The sequence below is a fragment of the Pezoporus wallicus genome, unplaced genomic scaffold, assembly GCF_028554395.1.
Source record: "Pezoporus wallicus isolate ANWC-B61680 ecotype Strahan unplaced genomic scaffold, APGP_CSIRO_Pwel_v1 contig_11493, whole genome shotgun sequence".
Classification (NCBI taxonomy): Eukaryota; Metazoa; Chordata; class Aves; order Psittaciformes; family Psittacidae; genus Pezoporus; species Pezoporus wallicus.
Window position 1 is genome coordinate 238546 of NW_026635895.1, and position 19976 is coordinate 258521.

Genomic DNA, 19976 nt, shown 5'->3' on the forward strand with positions numbered 1-19976 from the left:
CTCAGCGCTCCCCGGCGGCTCTGCCCGCGGCCTTGCCCCGCTGGCCGGTCCCCGGGGGCTGCGGCACAGCGCTGCCGGCCCGGCCTCCTCCCGGGGTGTGAGGCCGAGCGCAGTGCGCCCGAGCGGGCGTTGGGGTTGACGCGGGCCCGCCCTGCCCGGCCCGGCCCGCCCCGCCGCTGGCACAAACCCAGACCTGCTCCCAACGGAGATAACATCTCCTTTTGATCCCGGGGAATCTCGGACCTCATGGATCTGATCTAGCTTAGCTTAGCTTAGAATGCACTGAACGTCTGCGTGCTGCTTTATGGTGTTTTCAAGTGTAAACGAAAATCTCTGTGAAGTGCATGGGTTCCTAATCTAAAGCAGCGTCCATTGACTGTAAACAAATATCCAGTATTCCACATCCCTCTAAAAAGCCTGCTTAAATCCCTCCAAAAGCATGGGGAAAAGGGACATGAGATGGCAAGAGTGTGATATTGGTCCATACTAACCGCCTTCTGTTGTCTGGTTTGAGTTAAGCAATAGCATTCTTCATCTGTTTGGTGCTTTTCATTTATGAGGTTTGTGTTGAGTCCTGGGGTAAAGGTTGGACTTGATAAAGGCCAACCCTGTGATTCTCTCCTATGAGAAGGAATATATGCCACAAGCACTCCAGCAGGATGGTAAAATCCTTTATTCTCATGGTAGTTTATGTGCACAGTGATGACATTTGGTAGAAAAACGCCTGGATTGTAGCAAGAGAACCAAACAACCACAAAGTGTCCATAAATACATTAGAAACATGCTGTGTGTGATGCAGAAATACCCGCCGCTCTCTTGGGCACTCACCCAGTACAATAGGATTGGGAAGTTTGTTGGTGTTTTTCATGCGACATCAAAACCTTTCCCGACAATCCATGCCACACAACACTGGTTTCCTTGTTAGCAATGGGATGAAACTTAAACTTTGGTTTACAAGTAGTAAAAAAAAAACCCAAAACCACTGAAAATTTTAACATAAATCTCTCAATTGCTGTAGTACAAAGAACAAATTTGAAGAAGGCTGGCTTTAAAAAAGCCTGTTTCCTCAGCTAACTCTGTATAAAACAGGCAGTGTTCCGGGCTGTTGCCATCACCCGGGATGAAGAGTTTGTGCTTCAGAACTGGAAAAGGAATATCCGTGGCAAAAACCTCTAAACCCAGCAGTGGGTAGAGGAGGGATTGCGGTACGGACCGGCTAAAACTAAACATGCTTCCAAAACCTATCCACGAACACACTTAACACTTACCCACATCACTATGCCATCCCCTACTCTATAATAAAGAGCTATAATACTACATAGCTCTTTTCATGCTCCAAACTCTTCATAAACATTTAAATAGCTCTAACGCTTCTGCAGGTGGTATCATCCCCATTTGATACTTGGGGGGGGGGAGGCAGAGAGGGCTGGGAATTTGCCAGGATACAAACCAAATCCTTTCCGTCTTGCCTCCCTCAACTGTCCAAGTTCTTTATCGCTTTCTGATTTTAACACTCAACGTACTGGAGGATGCCAGGAAAAAGGGGCGATATGTTCGTTATTAGTGGTTATCCTGCAAATTGGGCCACTTTGAAAGAATAGTCAAGTAGTAATCGAGATGAAGTCCATGTCCGAGGCTTGGGATTGATGGCCTCGAATGCCACACCATTTTCAAACCAAGCTTGCTCTTTCTGTAATGAAGCATTAGGGACACAAGGCCTGATTGTCTCTGTTGTAGGGCCCAAGTGACTCAAAGTCAGTCACAGTGGTACAAGGGGAATAAAATCCATTCCTTATCCTCTGTCTGTAGGAACATGGAAAACTCTATGGTGACCCATACAACACCGTACAACATAAAGAACATGTAGCTCAACCAGAGATTCCAGATGTGCTAACCCACTGTGAGGTACAGATAACCAACCTGCCCCTGAATTCAAACACATCCGTGCCTGAATTACATCTTAGAAACCCTGTGGGAAAGTCAATATCTAGCAGTAAGATCGCAGGTACAAAATACGTGGTGTTTTGCCTTCCTTTTGCTATCAATCCCCAGATCATGTTATTTCAGTTATCAGCATCCCTCAGAGAAGGGGCGTTTTTGGTTCCGCCACATTTGCTCTCTTGACCTCCCTTCCTCATAGCTTGCAGTCTGTGCCCTGTGTTGGTGTTTATCCTGCCTACTTTACTGGTACTCTAAAGCCCAGCTTGATTTCTTGCTGTCTCTTGACAAGCTCTGCGTTTGCTCTGGCAGTGGAGTGCAGGAGCAATGGATAACGCTGTGGTGTTTCACTACCTGGTCTGTGAGAGGTGAGAGGCACAACATTCTGTCACTTGTAACAACAAAATGAGCGAGTGTGCAAAATTACGTCCCTCTTGCAGGCACCCAAAAGGCTTTACAAAGGCACGTGTATTGGTTATCACTCATTCCTCGGTGCCTGATGGTGGTGGGTTTAGTGCGTCTCTAATAAACCCCATGCAATGCGAGCATTCCCTTGTAGTATGGAAGGAACCTGGAATGAAAATGAACACCTTCAGACATGCTTCATAGTCATCAGTTGTTACTCAGTGGCTGTCTCGCCCTTTAACTAACGCTAGAGCTGCCCAGCCTGTGAGAATGGGGTTCTTACAGCAGCCTCACTTATAAACCATGTTCTCCCTTCTTTCCCAAACATCTGAATTCCTAGCAGAGGGAAACAGTGCATGTTACATGGGCTTTTTCTAAGCAGATACCCAAAGCTTTTCCTGTCTTTTGAAGAGATGGTAAGCCAGAAAACATCTCGTTTGTGCAGATGGGGGAGCAAAAGTACAGTAGTTTTGCTCCTCTTTGCCCAGCTGGCCAAGGACCCTGCTTCTGGTCATGTCCTGAGAGGTGAGAAGCACCTGCAGCTTCTTTTGACTTCAGTGGGGACTGTAGATATTTAACACCAGTGGAAATCAGTCCCAAGGCACTAGGCAGGAATGGAAAGGACATAACAAAGCTATTGTGAGCTGGGAGTACTCTATACAGCCGAGATACCAGGCTAGAAAAGTAAGAGGCATTGGCATCTTCCTCTGGGCTTTCTGGAAAACACAGTTACAACAAGAAAAGGTGCAAAAATCCAGGAGATGGAGGGATCAAGGTACTTTGATTCAAATGTGCTGATGTTGAAATGCTTCCGTTTCAGACAGGTGAAATGCAGTTGCATGCATGGGTATGGCTTCAGTTCTGTGTGAGGGACGGGAGCCCACAGGCCTGCTTGGGTTCCACGGAGCTTGCTGGAGGAGTTTCATCTCCAAATGCCAGTCTGGTGATGGGAGCCAAGGATTGCCCCTAGCTTGGACTGAGCCGAGAATGCATGGATCGAATGCATGTTGCATCAAACCGGACTTCCAGCTGCCTGGAAAACACGGTCTGGAAAAAAGGGTTATAAAAGGGAAGGAAGTCTGATGCTTTGGCAATTTATTGTCTGTTACGCAATCCAAAAGCCTCAAAACAGTATCAGTGTCTTGACTAGTGGCAATTCAGTATCGCATGGCTGGTGGTCACCAAGAAAACATTCCTTGTTGGTTAAAGCAGTCACACTGACCAGGAGCGTTTTTCACAGTTCCTCCAGATCAGTTAAATCCACAACCACTTTCAGAAAGAGAGTGTCATCTCTGATGTAGGTGTTCTTTGTGTTCTCCAGGACCGCGTGTGGCACGAAGCGTGGGCACCCGGAGGCAATATTCATCTCTCCATCCGGCCTTTTGAAGCTGCTGCTGTTGGGGTCGGCTCGAAAGACTTCCACAATGTGATTTTTTTTCCCACTTTGGTCCAAAAGCATAAGTGTGACTTTTTGCTTGAAAGGCCACAGTAGCAGCGAATCGAACTCCCCTCTCATCACTACAAAGTAGAAGGAGACGTGCGTTCCCTTCCCTGAGCCATCCCCGTTCAGGTAGGCTCTCGCACACAGCCGGTACCCGCAGCGGCTGGTGTAGAAGGGCTGGCTGAATATGGAGAGGACGCGGCCTTCCACTGCTTCCTTCTTCTTCGTCTTGTAGTCTGTGATTTTCCAGATTAATTTCCCATTGTAGCACGTGCCTTCCAAAAGCTTAAAGCGTTCTTCGTTTTTATTGAGCTGTGCTTTGTGAATGTTGATCTGGAGATCGTGTTTGCTGGACTGGCCTTCCAAAACAACTAGGGGAGGAAGAGAGAAATGGTTAGTAAACTAAAACTGGCTGAGCACCGGATACAAAGAGCAACTGGACCCAAGCTATTGCTATCCAGCGGGACTCAGACAGGCTCAAGAGGGGGTCCATGTGAACCTCATGAGGTTCAACAGGGCCAAGTGCGGGGTCTTCCACCCAGCTCGGGGCATATCAATACAGGCTGGGAGATGGAGGGATTGAGAGTAGCCCTGAGGAGAAGGACTTGGGGGTTTTGGTGGATGAAAGGTTGAACATGACCCGGAAGTGTGTGCTTGCAGCCCAGAGGCCAGTTGTATCTTGGGCTGCGTCCAAAGGAGCATGGCCAGCAGGTCAAGAGAGGTGATTCTGCCCCTCGACTCTGGAGTACTGCATCCAGATCTGAAGTCCTCATTGCAGGAAAGACATGGACCTGTTGAAGAGGGTCCAGAGGAGGGACACAGCAATGATCAGAGGGATGGAGCACCTCTCCTGTGAGGAACGGCTGAGAGAGCTGGGGTTGTTCAGCCTGGAGAAGAGAAGAATCTGAGAACTTACTACAGCCTTTCAGTTCTTAAAAGGGGCCTATAAGAAATATGTGGAGAGACTTTTGAGCAGGGCCTGTTGTGACAGGACAAGGGGTGATGGGTTTAAATGTAAAGAGGGAGATTCAGGCTGGATGTGAGGAAAAAATTCTTTACAACGAGGATGGTGAAACACTGGCACAGGCTGCCCAGAGAGGTGCTGGATGCCCCATCCCTGGAGACATCGCAGGCCAGGCTGGATGTGGTTCTGGGCAACCTGATCTAGCTGAAGACTCCCCTGCTCATTGCTTCCAACCCAAACTATTCTGTGCTTCTATGATTCCATGAAACTGAGCTACTCAAGCCTGAGTAGAGGCTGTGAGCTCATGTTACTACAGCTATAAACGTCTTGAAAATGTACTTGCAGCTGGTAATTGAACAAGGAAGACGGGTGACTACAAACCAGATTTAATGCCTGAATGTGGACAATATGCTGCCTCCATCACAGGGCACCAGCCTCACCAAGGCCAGCTCTCTGCCCCTACAGTGCCATAGGAACATAGGAACTTGCGAGCACACAGCACACACCACCATGGGTTGGTCTTAGAAAGCAAGAAGAAGAAAGCTCTTTCTAGTGAAGAGCTGCAACTGAGTGACAGTAGCACCAGAGCCTCTACTTAGCCAGTAAATCAGCAAAACCCCCATACCTGTGCAGAACAGGATGGGAAGTCCCAACGTACCCAAGCGCTGATCGTATGTCTCCATCAGGGCAATCTTCTGTTTTACATTCTCAATCATGTCGAACAGAGGCTGCAAGTCTAATTTGCTTTGCTGCTGGTTTGCCGTCTGTATTAGCTGTTTCACTTGCGACTCCAGGCGTGCAGATTTATCCAGGTGACTGGCCAAAGCCTTCCCAGTTCATGCCATTGGAAGAGGGTGGGAAGCGAAGACAAGAGGCATCCATGAGATCAGCCATTTCATTTAAAACAAGGTAAAGAAGTCTTTAGCATGTCAGCAGTATCATCTATACAACGTGTTCCAAGTGCTCTGCTGGCTTAGGAACATATCCCGGTGCTCCTTCATGATTAATTCAGCACATTTACTGGCGGAGAAGCCATCCCTCATTCAGACCCATTCACAATGCATCACTTCACCCAACTGATTATTCACATTTACACCCGGCATCTTTGACACAGAGATCTGACCAGGAGGATTCGTAGTGTCTTTTTAGCCCAGAGCAGATCTCTTAAACTTCTTTATTGGTTAACATGAAAACACAACACGACAACAAGAAGGGCTTGGGAAGTATCTGGGAGATCTGTTACTGCCCTGCTGTTAATGACAGCTATTACTGGAGAAACATAGTTCAGGATGCAAGAAAGCAACTGCAAACCAGATAAAACCAACGTCTCACCTGTGTGCTTACCATCAAGTTGCTATTTTTACCAAGCAGTTGTGTAAACTGTCTCAGTTCTTTCTCACACTTTTTAATGGCCTCTGCTAGCTGCTGGATTTTAATCTCTTTGCATTCCAGGCTCTTATACAGGTCAGTTATCTTATGGATGGAAAGAACAGAGTGAAAATGTGAAGGCACACCAAAACGTACAACAATCAAATTAAGACATATGTGACTATATGGGAGAAAGTGGACGAGTTTACAGTGCGAAGCCTCTAAGGTAGCTACATAAAGCACTACCCTAATTCACAGTCATGGATAAGCACTGGCAAGAACTGAACATGAGGAGATGACACTCTTTAATAGATCTGTGTGGCAGCAGGCACAGACAGACTCATACCCCTCATCCCCATCACGATGAGCCATTTGGCTCTGTAGTAGAATAATACATGCACACATGTGCATGTGCGTTTCTATGCATGTATATATTTATTATTGTTTTTTTTCTCTACTGAGGTCCAACTAGTACAAGAGAGGAGTCAGTGAAGGATACTAACTCCAAAATCAAGTTTTAGCACTTTTGGGCACTTATTTTTAGCATGAACAAGCAAAATAGTAAGTCAGCCATCAGTTTGGATGCATCCACCTTAGTAGGATTGAGTGTTCACTCACTGTCACCTGCTGGGAGCCTCAGAAATGATCTTGAGTGGAAGGTCCTTGTAACTGGCTCTGCACTACTTTGTGCTGCTGCTGTAGGGTGGGTGACTTGGGCATCTAAATGCTCCCTTTTGGAGCAGTCTGACCACTGCAACTTTAAAATGCTTCCTCTCTAAACCTTGTATCCACTGTAAGCAAAGACTGAAATGAAATGAAGTGAGCAATGACAATGAGCCTCCCACTGTGCTTGGTGGAGAATATACGTGCCTGAGCACAGAGAGGTTTCCATCTAATTGGCTGGCTTGACTAGAAGAGCTTATTCTGACTGCTGAGGTGTACAAAGATGATAAAAACAGTCTTTTAAAATGTAGCTGAGCTAAACCAGGCAACAAATGCAGAATCATCCTCCAACCAGCCAGGCACCTCCGAGAAGTGCTCATTAAATCCGACTTACCTGCTCTTCCAACTGGGAGTTCTTGTCTAAGATCTGCAGGATGTGCTCCCTCAGGGCACCGTTCTCATGTTCAGCAAGTTTCCCTCTTTTAACCTTAGTGAGGCAGAGGTGGGAGTCAAAGAACAAGATAATAAGATATGCAGATTGGTGAAGCTGTTAGTAAAATATCTACTGATCAAGCCTTTAAAATGCCTCTGTGCTTTGACAGTGAGGGAATGGCAGACCTGATTCTCAGGATAAAGATGTATAAACTGGTACCTTTACAAGACAGCCGTACTGCCTATAGGGGCAGTCCACTTCCACCTCGGGACACACAGCGTGGTGCTTTTCAGTCTGCAGGTAATGAGCAAAGAAACTGGTTAGGAAAGAAACATGAAGTAATTTGCTGCACTGCTAAAGCCTGAATGCCTGCAGACAGGGTGAACAAAAGCCAGTGTCATGACACTGATCATTGGAAGAGGAAACGGAATGTTCTGAATCAATAAGCAAGCCAGATATTATTCCACGCTGCAGAATGCCAATAGCTTGCAGTAACCAAATAGCTCACTTCTAAGGTGAGCCATATATCCCTTTCAGATCTAAACAAAGCAAATGCTTCGAGCAGTGAAGTTTAATTGGAACATTGGTTGTTGGAACCACCAATGGGGTCTGCAACGTTTCAGCTTTCATAAATGTGTGTGTGCTGTGCTGAATCACAGTATAGGAAATAACAATAGTACCTCTTTTTTCAGAATGATTTGGGAACAGTTGTGGAGACAAGGCACAGGATAATCAGGACAGTCATTTTTCTCATGATTCTGGGGGGAAAAGAAACAAAACAAGGCAATGGGTTGCATTTCTGTAAAGTAATCTACACAAGAGTAAACTATTGAAAGGTAATCCCAGACAATACAGGTGCAAGCCTCATATGCAAGCATATACAAGGTGCAGGCACCACTGTGAGGCTGGTGAGGCACTGGAACAGGCTGCCCAAAGTGGTAAATGCCCCATCCCTGGAAGTGTTCAAGGTCAGATTGGACAGAGCCTTGGATGACATGGTCTAGTGTGAGATGTCCCTGCCCACGGCAGGGGGTTGGAACTAAATGATCTTAAGGTCCTTTCCAACCCATACCATTTGATGATTTGATATCGTCCTTCATAAGAGAGTAACAGTAACTGGTATTACTTAAAGCACATGTATTATACTTTTGCTTCAGCTACTCAGCCAAATTTTGCTTCAGGAGTTAGGCCCCATTGCGATGCTGGCAACTTTTCACTCAACAACATGAAGAGGAAACACCTGCTGTGGTTTCCCAGGGAATGTTTTCCATTCTTACCTTGATGTTAACCAACAGCACACATTTGTTACAGTACTGACACATCTCTTCTCGGAATTTGCAGTGCTGGCTCAAGTGCTCTTCCAAGTCTTTCCGAAGAACTTGGTCACAGCATCCATCATTAGTGCACGGCACGCTTTCAAACAAACACCGCTGAAGATGCTCCTGCAACGTGCAACAGCAAATTAAACCCCAAAGGATTTCATCACCCCTCCAACAGCCCCACAGAAAGTCGGCAGGTTGGGCACATACAAAACTCCAAATACTCTTTCCTCCATAAGCTTTCTTCTCTTCCAACCTCAAAACTAAAGCAGATATGAACATTTGGAGACTCCTTTGTTTAACTTCCACTTTTCATCCAATTGAAATGCTGAAAAAGGCCCAAATGCACAGGCAGTCTTGGCAAGTTCTCTTGAACCAGCCATTGCATGGTGCCTAGGCATACAGCAGGTACATAGAGGTGCTGTAGATAAACTAAAGCTACATAAAGCAAATGGTTCTTATTTAATAACCTAAGGCAAAGCTGGAACAAGCCGTAGTATTCTGAGCTTAGCATTTGTTACTTACACTGTGGCTGAGTTATAACCTTTGTACTTAAACCACATTGCTACAGTAGCTCTGAAGACAATCCCTGGAATTTAGATTTTCATAAATACTCAGAGTTTGCCTGAAAATCAAAGGTTTCCAGCTTGGCTCAAACTAACCTGGTACCGTCCCAGCATGATTTTCGAGTTGCAGTTAGGAGTGTTTTTGCAGAAGACGTGCAAGTTGAGAACTTCTCTTTTACAGCAGTTGTCTTTGAATACCTGTAAAGGAAACAAACCAGCCCTCACATGCGGTCACATGTGAAAAAGCAAGACATCACGATCAGTCTTTTAAGGACACAAGTGTAGTCTTTGTAACTGTATGATTCTTGATGATTCATATTGGAAATGGGTACTGAAAATAGAAATTAACACATGTATGGGTTTTCTAATAAGCATAGGGGGTTTTCACCATATAATTATCCACAACTGCTGATCCATCCCACAGCCAGCAGGATTAGGAGCTCAGGAGCTATAAAACCACTGCCTGTATCGAGAAGAAAGCAGCTGGAGCTAATGGGCCCCAAAGGCCAGACCAGCTCTGTGCACGCTCCTCCGACACGCACGCAGTGCAGCGTGCCTTTGGGATGGCAGTGCTGCCGAGCTATCCCTTCTGCAGGCTCTGGGAAACAGCTCTGTTCCCTGCTGTGTGTGCAGAAGCAAATTAAGCCCCCAGAGAAAAGTCTCAGTCTTATTTGGAGAGCATTCTAAAGCTGCTCACTGGTGCGCTGCTGCTGTCAGAGTTTGCACCAAGTGGAAGCTAGCGAATGAAAACCAAAACTCATGTGGATGCTGTGATTGCAGCTTCCTGTCAGGAGGAGGACAGAGAAGAAGGAGACATATGGTTTCACTGGAAAATTCATTCTGGCAGGACCAAGGATGTAGCACACTTTCAAGCCTTGGCATAGAAATAGGGACAAATGAATCTATTATTTATTAATAATAATAATAATAATAAAGACTCAATAGCTTGCAAAATTAGAAGCATGAACTTACCTTTTCCTCTAAAAAGTTACCCACAAGTAAATTAAGTCTGCAGGGTTAAACAGCTGTAATGGCAATAGTTAAGGCAGCAAATTATAACCAAATTAAAACAAAGATGACACAGTAAGTTGGGGCATTGAAAAGGCAAGTCACTAAACTCTCCACTAAACAAGACCTCTGATGACTAGGGAGGATTTAAAGCTTTGTGAAACTCTTCAGCACTCCCCTGGAACTACAGAAGATTAAAATGAAATAGCTTCAGAGCATGAGGTATAAAATGAAGCTTTAGCTTCATACCCACACTTCCTTTCTGGGAGAGCATCACTGAATAGATTGAATCCCTTAGCATCAGTTCAGAGAGCAAAGCTGCTCTGCCCCGAGGTCTAACACACTAAAAGCCACCTTGTTCTCAGCTGCCTTGCCTTTTCCATGCGGATGTTGGCTGCTGAAGTAAAACTACAGCCACTTACCTCATGCATTTTTATTGTCTCTTTGTCGACAGGACAGGTGGGTACTGCGCTCAGTTCTCTAGATCAACAGAAGAGTTGTGTTATCCCACAGAAAAACTGATTTCTTTACCCACATTGGGCCGTGCTGGAATCTGACTCTGGCAGAAGTCAGTACTCGATACCATAAAACCCCAAAAAAGGCCTTCAAAATCACTTTAGTCTGGCAACTCCGCAGCCAAATTCTGCCCATAGCACTGAGAGGGCATTAAGCTGCAACAGTGAATAGGCAGGGCTGGAAAGGACCTTAAGATCATCAAGTTCCAACCAGTGGATATATAACAGAAAGCAAAGTTTGTCCTATGAGTGCTAATAAGATGGGTTTTAGTTAAGAGGACTTTGTCACTCTCTGGCCATCATGTCACATCTGGAAAAAGTCCCATCGTGTGTGTTAAACCTGGTCTTTGCCTGGTGCAAGCCTTGCTACACCACTGACAGGAGATCTTATGGCTCCTGTCTCAAAAGGCTTCCAGAAGTCCTACAGTAAGAGATGGGAAAGCACTTCCTGAGGCAGTGCAAACAGGAGGCAGGGAGAGAAAGCAGCAAACACAAAGCATGTAAAGGTAAATGGTGACACCCATCTACATAAACTGTCTCCTCTGCAGCCTTCATGGCCAAATCCTGCCCTCGGATCCTACACCAAGCAGTCCATAATGCATTCCCAGACAGGCTGTCTCATTTGTACCTGCAGCTCAGTCCCAAGCAGGTGGATGCCACCAGCCCTGTGACCTGACTTTGGTATCAGGCAACAGTCATCAGTTTAAGATCTCCTCTAAAATCAATTCTAGAGAAGCAGATGAAAATAGCTTAATCTAACCACCGGTGCTGACACTATGAGACATTAATGCCACAAGTTCGTCTGAATGGCACGATGCCAGACAGACAGGTTGAAATAGCACCTCACGGCGTACAGCTTAAGCTTACAGCAACAACTGCTTTACTCTGCCTTCCCTGTGGTTACCAAAGTATGCGGGTAAGGTCCTTAAAGACGCCTTTCAAACACTGAGCACGCAGTTGAGTTCAACAGAGTCTCTCCCCCGACTCCCTCAGCGTTGATCAGATCAATACTGTTACCTATGGCAGTTATCTCTCTGTTATCCATCCCTGCTGAAGTGCAGAAGGAATTGACTTCTTTAGGGGAGGGGGAGCTTGTGGCTGCGGGAGGAGTTTGCACTGACCTCAAAGCCAGGATGCACTGCTGGCAGAAGCGGTGCCCGCAGCCCGTCTGGTGCGGGTTGCGAAGGACGAGGTGGCAGTAGGCGCACTTGTACCGCTCCTCCAAGGCTTCCACAAACGTGTAGTCAGCATCGGGCTGGGAGTCCAGGGAGGCGGCGCTGGAGGAGTTCTGGCGCGTGAGGATGCCCGAGAGAGCAGCGGGTTCATCGCAGGCCATGAGAGCTGCACTGGGAGCCAGGCACAGGAGGAGTCCCTTCAGGCATTCACCACGTGCTGCAGCTACCGGTTGCGGCAGGGGGGTGTCATCTGCAGCGGGATGCGACAGGTTTCAGAGGGCGATGAAGCGCCGGCTATGGAAGGACAACAAAGCGGTGGTGACACGACAAGCGTCACAGCACACTTCTGTGGCAGTCTCACAGTGTGACTGTTGCTCTGCAGAACAGAGATTTTCATGGGCTCACACTCTCCTGCAGCAGCTCGTAGTCTCAAAACACTTCCAAGAGTCACGGGCATGGTTGGGAAAGCGGAGGCCAAGTCTTGGCCCTAATGCACCAGGAAAGCCTACACTTAACATAGAGCCCATCCACAGGAACTTCAGTGAATCTCAGGAGTTCATTGCAGTGGCTCAAGCAGGGGACAGCTTTGTGGTTCACAACAAGGAGCTTACAAAAGGCAGCAAGAGGATTTTACCTTTGGTTTAGGTGTTACAGGAGTCCAAGTCTCTTAAGCTGACATCTTCCTTTTCCTCATTTATGGCAGCAAACTCTAATCCTATTTTGTTTGAAGTTTTACTTGGCTCTGTGCACGTTCTCAGCTCTGTTAATCCTGCCTGAAGGAAGGGGTGGAAAACAAAGGAGAAAAGCAAGATTGCAATCAGAAGTGTTCCTCTCAAGCTACCGAAGCTCACACACAGCACAGCAACGCAGCATCTATGTTCTCATAAGAAAAGAAGCAGCAACAGATTTTTCCAGCCCAGAGTCACAAACCTTGAGATCTGCCCCCGGTCCCTCAATCCCGCAGTAGTTTGGGGCTCAAGACCCAGAGCCCCTCTGCTTTCTGTTTGTTGCAGCTTTGCCTTCCGAAGACATTTGTTCTTCACAGGATGTGTACGAAAGCACCCAAGCTCTCAGGTGGTTTCACGGGGGAAGTGCTTGGTTCTGTAGCTGTGCTGTGGGATGCTCTTTCTCCTCTGTGTGCATCACCTGCCCTGTCAGTCACTTGAATTGCTCTTACTGGCATCAGCACCCCCCCCAAGAGCTCCGATTTAGCTCCTGTAAGGTCACTGTGTTGCACGCAGCTCCAGCACTGCCACAGAGCACCTTAGGCTTCCGAAAGCAGCATCCATTTTCCTTCCTACTTTAATATACCGTACTGGGCGAGGAAATCCTGTGGACAGATAAAACACCCCATTCAAAAACAAGCCAAAGCACTTAACCAACCTCATTCACAGCAAACTGAGCACCCATGTGCATGGTTGTACACAGCATCTACCTGCCCAGCTTATGAGAGCCTCCCCGCCCTCCACTAGGCTGAATGTCAGACTTGCTCCAGCACAACTGATCATCTAACATCAGTAACCAACAGGAACACACTGACAAGTCTTGTCCATGAAAGCACCTTCTCCCCCCTCAGCCTTGCTCAGGACCACGCTGCACAGCAGTGGGCACCTCAGGGCACCACAAAGAGCATTTCGGGCCAAAGGCAAGAACAGAAACCTCTCCTCCAATGGAAGAGCCATGGCAGGGGTTGGAACTGGATGAGCATTAAGGTCCTTTCCAACCCAGACCAGTCTGAGATTCTGTGACTCAGCTTCCAGTGCTCTCTTAACTGAAACCAAAGGGAAACCGTCAGGGGAAAAAGTGCTTTTTGGTGACAGCAAGAGCACACCGATGGTTAACTGAATCAGTTTCCTGCTTACGCTAATGCCTGGCCCACATAGGAGACAATCTGCTTTCACTTCTGCCTCTTCACAGCTAAGAGCAATGAGAAGGCTCTTTCTTTGCATACACTGCAACTCTTCAGCACGTGTGTGAGCTGTAATGATGCTTTTAATGCATTAGAGAGAGGCAGGCTCCTGCTGCATAAAGATCCTCTCGTGGCAGATACACAACACATGCAGGAAAGGGATTTTCATTGCAACTCCACTGCAACAGCACACACAGAGAAACTGATCTGTGGGCACTGAAAATCTACATGTAAAAACCCATGGACTTCCACTTACTGAAATAAACAGAATTAACTCTGACCACCCATAGAAGAGCAGCATGAATCACTAGAAGCTAGGCCCAAGTCCTATGGACAGCTACCAAAGAGTGGGAGGTCAGTGGCAGCGAAGTACAAATTGCTCCCAGCTGCAGCTTTCTCCCATTTCCATGCCTCTGGAACAGCTCTTCACATTATGGTGTTGTACACGGATGCTTCAACCTCCCTGGGGATAATCCAAGGGGGCGAATTGTCATAACAAGAAATATTGTGTACGGTTCTGGTGTCCTCAACATAAGAAGGACACGGAACTGTTGGAACAAGTCCAGAGGAGGCCACGAGGATGATCAGGGGCTGGAGCACCTCCTGTATGAAGACAGGCTGAGAACATTGGGGCTGTTCAGCCTGGAGAAGAGAAGCTGCGTAGAGACCTCAGGGCAGCTTCCAGTGTCTGAAGGGGGCTATAAGGATGCTGGAGAGGGACTCTTCATCAGGGACTGCAGCGATAGGACAGAGGGTAACAGGTTCAAACTGAAAGAGGGGAAGTTTAGATTGGATATAAGGAGGAAGTTCTTTCCTGTGAGGGTGTTGAGGCACTGGAATAGATTGCCCAGGGAGGTTGCGAATGCTCCATCTCTGGCATTGTTCAAGTCCAGGTTGGACAGAACCTTGGGGGACATGGTTTAGTGTGAGGTGTCCCTGCCCACGGTAGGGGGGTTGGATGATCTTAAGGTCCTTTCCAACCCTAACTATTCTATGAGTCTATGCTTCTATGTTGGCTGTGCTGCTTTAACTGCCCCCACACCAAACAACACACCAAGAACATGCTCCACACTTAGCACATCTCACTGCTCAGGAACTGAGCAAGGCACTAGCAGAACAGGATAATAAGGAGAAAAATCAGCATGGGCACGGCTTGCTATAATAATGTAATATAAAAATATATTTATATATTCATATTATAAACTTTTATAAGATAAAATCACATTAGTATTTTAAAAGCTGTGTTCAGAGAGGTCCCCTCCAGCAGTGCTGCTGCCTGTCCATGCCACCAGCAGTCAGAAAGGCGAGAGTGGTGTGCAGTGCTGACACCCCGTTCAAGTATGGTGGACAGATTACATTCTTTTAGCCACGGAAACAGGCTGCACACAGGGAAAACCATCCCTGTGTGTGTAGTGTAATGTGATAATGTAATTGCTCTCTTTAAAGAGAGTATGTTTTTCCTGTTTTCTCTCACGTGCAGCCAGGCCCCTGGAAAGGTCCACACATTACCCCTGAGCTATGAGGGCACCACTACAGGAGGCTGCAGCACCTCCAGGACAGCAGACCCGAGGCACTGAGTGCTACCCCATCTTTCAGACTGAGAAGGGCAAATATGAGTTGTTATCACAGGTTTGGTTGTCACATATGGACAAAAAGACAGGGTCCTTGGTCTTGCTGCCCAGCAAACACGCAGGGAACACAGCTCTGCCAGGTTCACTGTGTGAGGGGAGGGTAAAGCTCAGCTACCGTCCAGGATTGGGTGTTGCTCAGTAACAAGCACCATGATCCCTTCCTTACTTAGCATCTTCCATGGCACCTTGACACACCTATGTCCCTATTCTCCTAGCTCTAGTTCTGCTCTATTGCTGTGCCCTAAGGCACTTGTTAGGGACAAGACTTTGAAGATGCCCTGTCCTTCCCTCTGGAAATAATCTGCCTTTTAGAGTACATCAGAACTGCCATGGCAGGGAAGGTTCTGTGAATTTGAAAGGGCTGAGATCAAGTCACTTCACTGGGAGGTGAGAGGCAGAGACAGGGTGGAGGGGAACATGCCTTGCATTAAAATGACCCTCTCCAAGCTGCCTTATAAATGGGGGAGATTAGCTGCCTCTGGTATTTCTAACTCAAAACAACAAAGTTCTATGGTTTACTACTAACATAAGGATCTGCACAAACACACTCGTGTTTTGGGAATAAGAAAGATATGCCCCAGCTCCTAACATACGGAGCAGAACAGGTAACAAAGCCTGCTAAGGAATGTCTGAAAACATCTGTATGCTTAGAAATACCTATTTAAAACAGAGCAGCCTACATGGAAAACAGCAGGTGATGACAAACGATATCGGAAAGGAATCATTTTTGTCCCTTATAAACCTCACTTATAAACCACGGTGCAGTGACCAGCTGATACCCAGGAGAGAACATTTCTAACAGCAATAATTTCCTCTTGGATACGTTCCTGGTGCCCCACAGGGGATGTTGCTGCAAAGGGCAGCAGAACAAATGTGTTTTCTTTTGCATATAGCAAATATTATCAAATTCAAACTCTGGTATTACCTTATTCTCAAAGCACAGTAAAACCTTGCTAAGCAAGCATCAGTTTGCTAATCTCCATAGGCAAATTTTCAGTAAGCAGAGTAAGACAGTGGGGTTTCGTTGCGTAGAGTTCCAGTCAAGCATTGCAATAAATCCCCTTTGAGATGCATTGTTTTTTCAAGGCATAGATTATAACACAGATAGCATCTTACAGCAGTTTTAAAAACACACTCTAACAACTGATGAAGTGCGCCTGGTCCTGAGGTACCTTTGATTTTACAGGCATATCTTCTATATGTGCTCTTTCCCCTGCACGTCCTGATCATGAATTAATGAGTTTTTCAGTATCAAGAAATCTCTCTACACCAAATCAACCCAATATTGTTATGGGAACATGGGCAACTCCTGCCCTAAAATGATCTCCTTCACAGCTTGAGGGTAACTTTGTTCCCGTAACTTCTCTAGCGATACCTGGGTGTTTCACCACATTCCCAAGCACCGATAGGGATTCTGGCACCACCACTCATCCCTGTGACACGCCGGCACCGCTTTGCTGCTTCAGGGGGTGAACTCTGTCCCTGCGATGTTCCAGGGTCTGCAGCTTCCCCCGTGCAGCCCCTTGTGCCGCAGCTCACCCCTGAAGAGCCCTGCAGAGAGAAGGAACCATCCCAGCAACGTCAGGCTCCTGCCAGCCTTAACAAGAGAGGTTTTGGTAAAGCCGTACCTGAGAACTGTCGCTGGTGCTCAATGGGGAGACAGTGTGAGAGCGAGCTGAGAGAGCGGCGCCTGCATGAGCTCTGTGGTTAAAACAACAGCACGAGCACTTGAAACCAGCGAGGGAGTGGAAATCCCCAGCATAGCTTTGAAAAGATCACGTCTGAAAGTGTTTGAAAAGCGTTAGGATAGAAGGAAAGCCATTGGAAAGTATTTTTCCCCACTGCATTGATGCAGGGGCTACAGATTTTGCCATCCGGAGCAACACAAGAGAACCAAGAACTTCTCTCACCGTCTTTTATCTGGGATACAAAAGAGTTTTCACCTTTCACAAAAGAGGTGAGGAATGTGCCCAAAGGAAAGAAGCCACAGGGAGCAGGAAACACATGAGGATGTAAGGAAAACCCAGGCCCGGCCCTGTGAAACCCTCCACTGTGAGCCCGTGGTGGACCCCTTGGTTGCAGGAAGCAAAGGGACAGCTCACAGGGGAAAGGGCACCGGCAAAGGGTGCCTCGTGCTATGGGGCTGCAGGGACATTTCACATCTAAACCAGAACTCTCTGACTGACAGAAAACACACCTAAAGAAAACGATGTTTCTCTTTAGGTTTGTAATAATTTCAGTGGCCACAAACCCTGGTGGTTGTGGAGCCTGAACTTCACTGTGCACACAGGATCCCTGGCAGCCTTCATCTGCACTGACTGACTGTGTGCCAGCTTCCTTCCCCAGACCAAAGTGTGCTGCCCTCACTGCAGTGTCATGGGCTCCATCCCCACTTATTTGTGACTCCCCTCCCCTAAAGTATGGGATCTGATTTTCTATAAAAGCAGCGATTTCTAAATCTCCTCTTATTTATAATATTACTTTTCCACAGAAAGCTTCTATTCTGCCTTGTAGTAAAGGTAACACATACCCTTTCTGGCGCCTTGCCCTCTAACTGAGCTTGCTCCCAGTGCATTTCTAACCTATTTCAATTCCCACCTCCCCTCCCAGGAGGCATCCCAACCTACTGTGTGTTTTCCCGAACCTTCCCTAAAGCTCTGGCACAGAGAAGTCATTGCTGAAGCCAGTGGCAAAGGGAAAGGCATCCTCCTTCTTTATGGTGTCAATGAAATGGATCCAGTTTGTGTTCCTAAATGCAACCCAAGCTCACTTCTATACTCAGGTGTTTTAAACCAGAAGATAATCTTCCATGCACATCCTCAGGGTGCATCCTGCTCAAGCTGGTGACTGTGCACAACCCCTGCCCAGGCTGACATCACCACAGCGCACCAGCTTGTACGTGGGTTCTCCTTGACCCTGGCAGCTCAGGAGGAAGGATGGATCCGAGTGGTTTTGTTGGGAGGAGGCAGCGCTGCCGAAAGCATCGTGCTCTGTGAGCACAGCTCCAGGAAGCACCGTCTGCTTCTGGGAAGCGTTGGGGAAAACCCCAAATGGAGAAGTTGAGCAGGATCTGAACGTTCAACGATCTCACTCGGAAGGTGAGCGGAGAGCAATAGGCTGGTGTCGTTGTTCGTGGGCAGCCCTCGATCTCCTCCAGCGCCAGCTGCAGTGCTGAAACCTCGAGCAAGTTTCGAGCAGGCTCAAGGAATGAAGATGAGTGAAAAGAGAGCAGCAGCGTTTAGGAAACAGGATGAAGGGAGAGACACAAGTGCAACATAAAGAAGTTACTGAAAGGAGGAAACATTAAGGGACAGATAGCAAGAGAACTAATGGGGTTTCCTTCTAGTGTCTTGGAGCCAAAGTGAAGCCCTCTCTTGTCCTAACAAGTAATGGTCTATTGCATATTTTGCAGAATGAGGTCTTTGGGGCTCTTCAGTTCAAATCTCCTTCCCTGTCCCAAGGGGATACGCTATCCAGGACCGCAGTTGCTTTGACCATTCAAGTTGGTTTGGCCATGAACACTCAAGGCATAACAGAGTCTTGGTTTGGTTTTAATTTTCCACCCCTGGCCCTTTGACTTAGTCTTAATGAAGAACTTAATCTGCATGTATAGAGAAGCCTATGACTCGACTCAGTGGTTATTCATCCTGATTACTAAGATGAACTCAAATCTTGCTAAGGCTGGCCACCCTCTTCTTCTGATGTGTTCCCTTGTTCCAGGGGTAAACCATTTCCCCCCATTGCAGCCGCAGGAATTCATGAGTGCAGTGGGTTTTGCTCTAATGCACACATGCATTTGATGACATACAGACACACATTTTCCTACTCATGGTACTCACTGGGAAGGTGATTACTCATGTCAACCTTAAGCATCCAACCCTGCTCTTGCTTTTGGCACCAGTTTGAGCTTTATTGCTCCCATCAGTGAACAATGTCACTGGTTTTAGTAACCTCAAGGTGCATCTCATCAAGGTGCATATTCATAATTCCTCAGTGAAAAACTGCCATGACACGAGGTTTAATGTCAACGACAGTGAGACAGACCAATGGACAAGGGTTTTTTTCTTTGTATAGTGCCCAGTAGCCTTCCAATACCTAAAAGGGGCCTGCAGGAAACCTGGAGAGGGACTTTTACAAAGGCCTGTAGGGACAGGACAGGGAGGAATGGCTTTAACCTGACAGAGGGGAGATTCAGGTTATGTATTGGGAAGATAATCCTTTATTATGAAGGTGCTGAGGTGCTGGCACAGGGTGCCCAGAGAAGCTGTGGCTGCCCCATCCCTGGCAGTGTTCAAGGCCAAGTTGGACACAGGGGCTTGGAGCAAGCTGCTCTAGTGGAAGGGGTCCCTGCCCATGGCAGGAGGCTGGAACTGGGTGAGCTTTAAGGTCCTTTCCATCCCAAACCATTCCATGATTCCACGATGAGTCTATCTTTCATCAAATATATGATCTGGCAGCTGTTATACCTGCTGTTTCTAGGACAATATTAAGAAGTCCTTGACTTCTGTTTCTTTCATAGCAAGGGCCACATTCCAGTTTCAAGCACATGCATGTAGCAGACAAGACTGAAAACCACATGACTTCACACAGCTCTGATCATTGCATCTCTCAGTGACTACTTAGGGAAAAACTGCTTTGCAA

The 19976-nt window shown here is 47.0% G+C and overlaps 1 protein-coding gene across 3 annotated transcripts; it reads right to left on the minus strand.

The window, feature by feature from the left end:
* Window positions 1–3422: 3422 nt before the first annotated feature.
* Window positions 3423–12046, minus strand: TRAF5 (TNF receptor associated factor 5). 3 transcript variants are annotated; one of them, XM_057398477.1, is made up of 10 exons: window positions 11742–12046; window positions 10528–10585; window positions 9194–9295; window positions 8490–8654; window positions 7893–7970; window positions 7432–7506; window positions 7174–7266; window positions 6093–6221; window positions 5407–5575; window positions 3423–4155 (listed from the first exon to the last, which is right to left on the minus strand). In XM_057398477.1, exons 1-10 carry the CDS (start codon window positions 11954–11956, stop codon window positions 3578–3580), a joined length of 1662 nt encoding a protein of 553 aa, XP_057254460.1. In that variant the 5' UTR covers window positions 11957–12046; the 3' UTR covers window positions 3423–3577. The 3 variants fall into 3 exon arrangements, with proteins under 3 accessions (XP_057254460.1, XP_057254458.1, XP_057254461.1); XM_057398475.1 differs by having other exon boundaries at window positions 6081–6221; XM_057398478.1 differs by lacking the exon at window positions 7893–7970 and having other exon boundaries at window positions 6081–6221.
* Between the last annotated feature and the right edge of the window lie 7930 nt (window positions 12047–19976).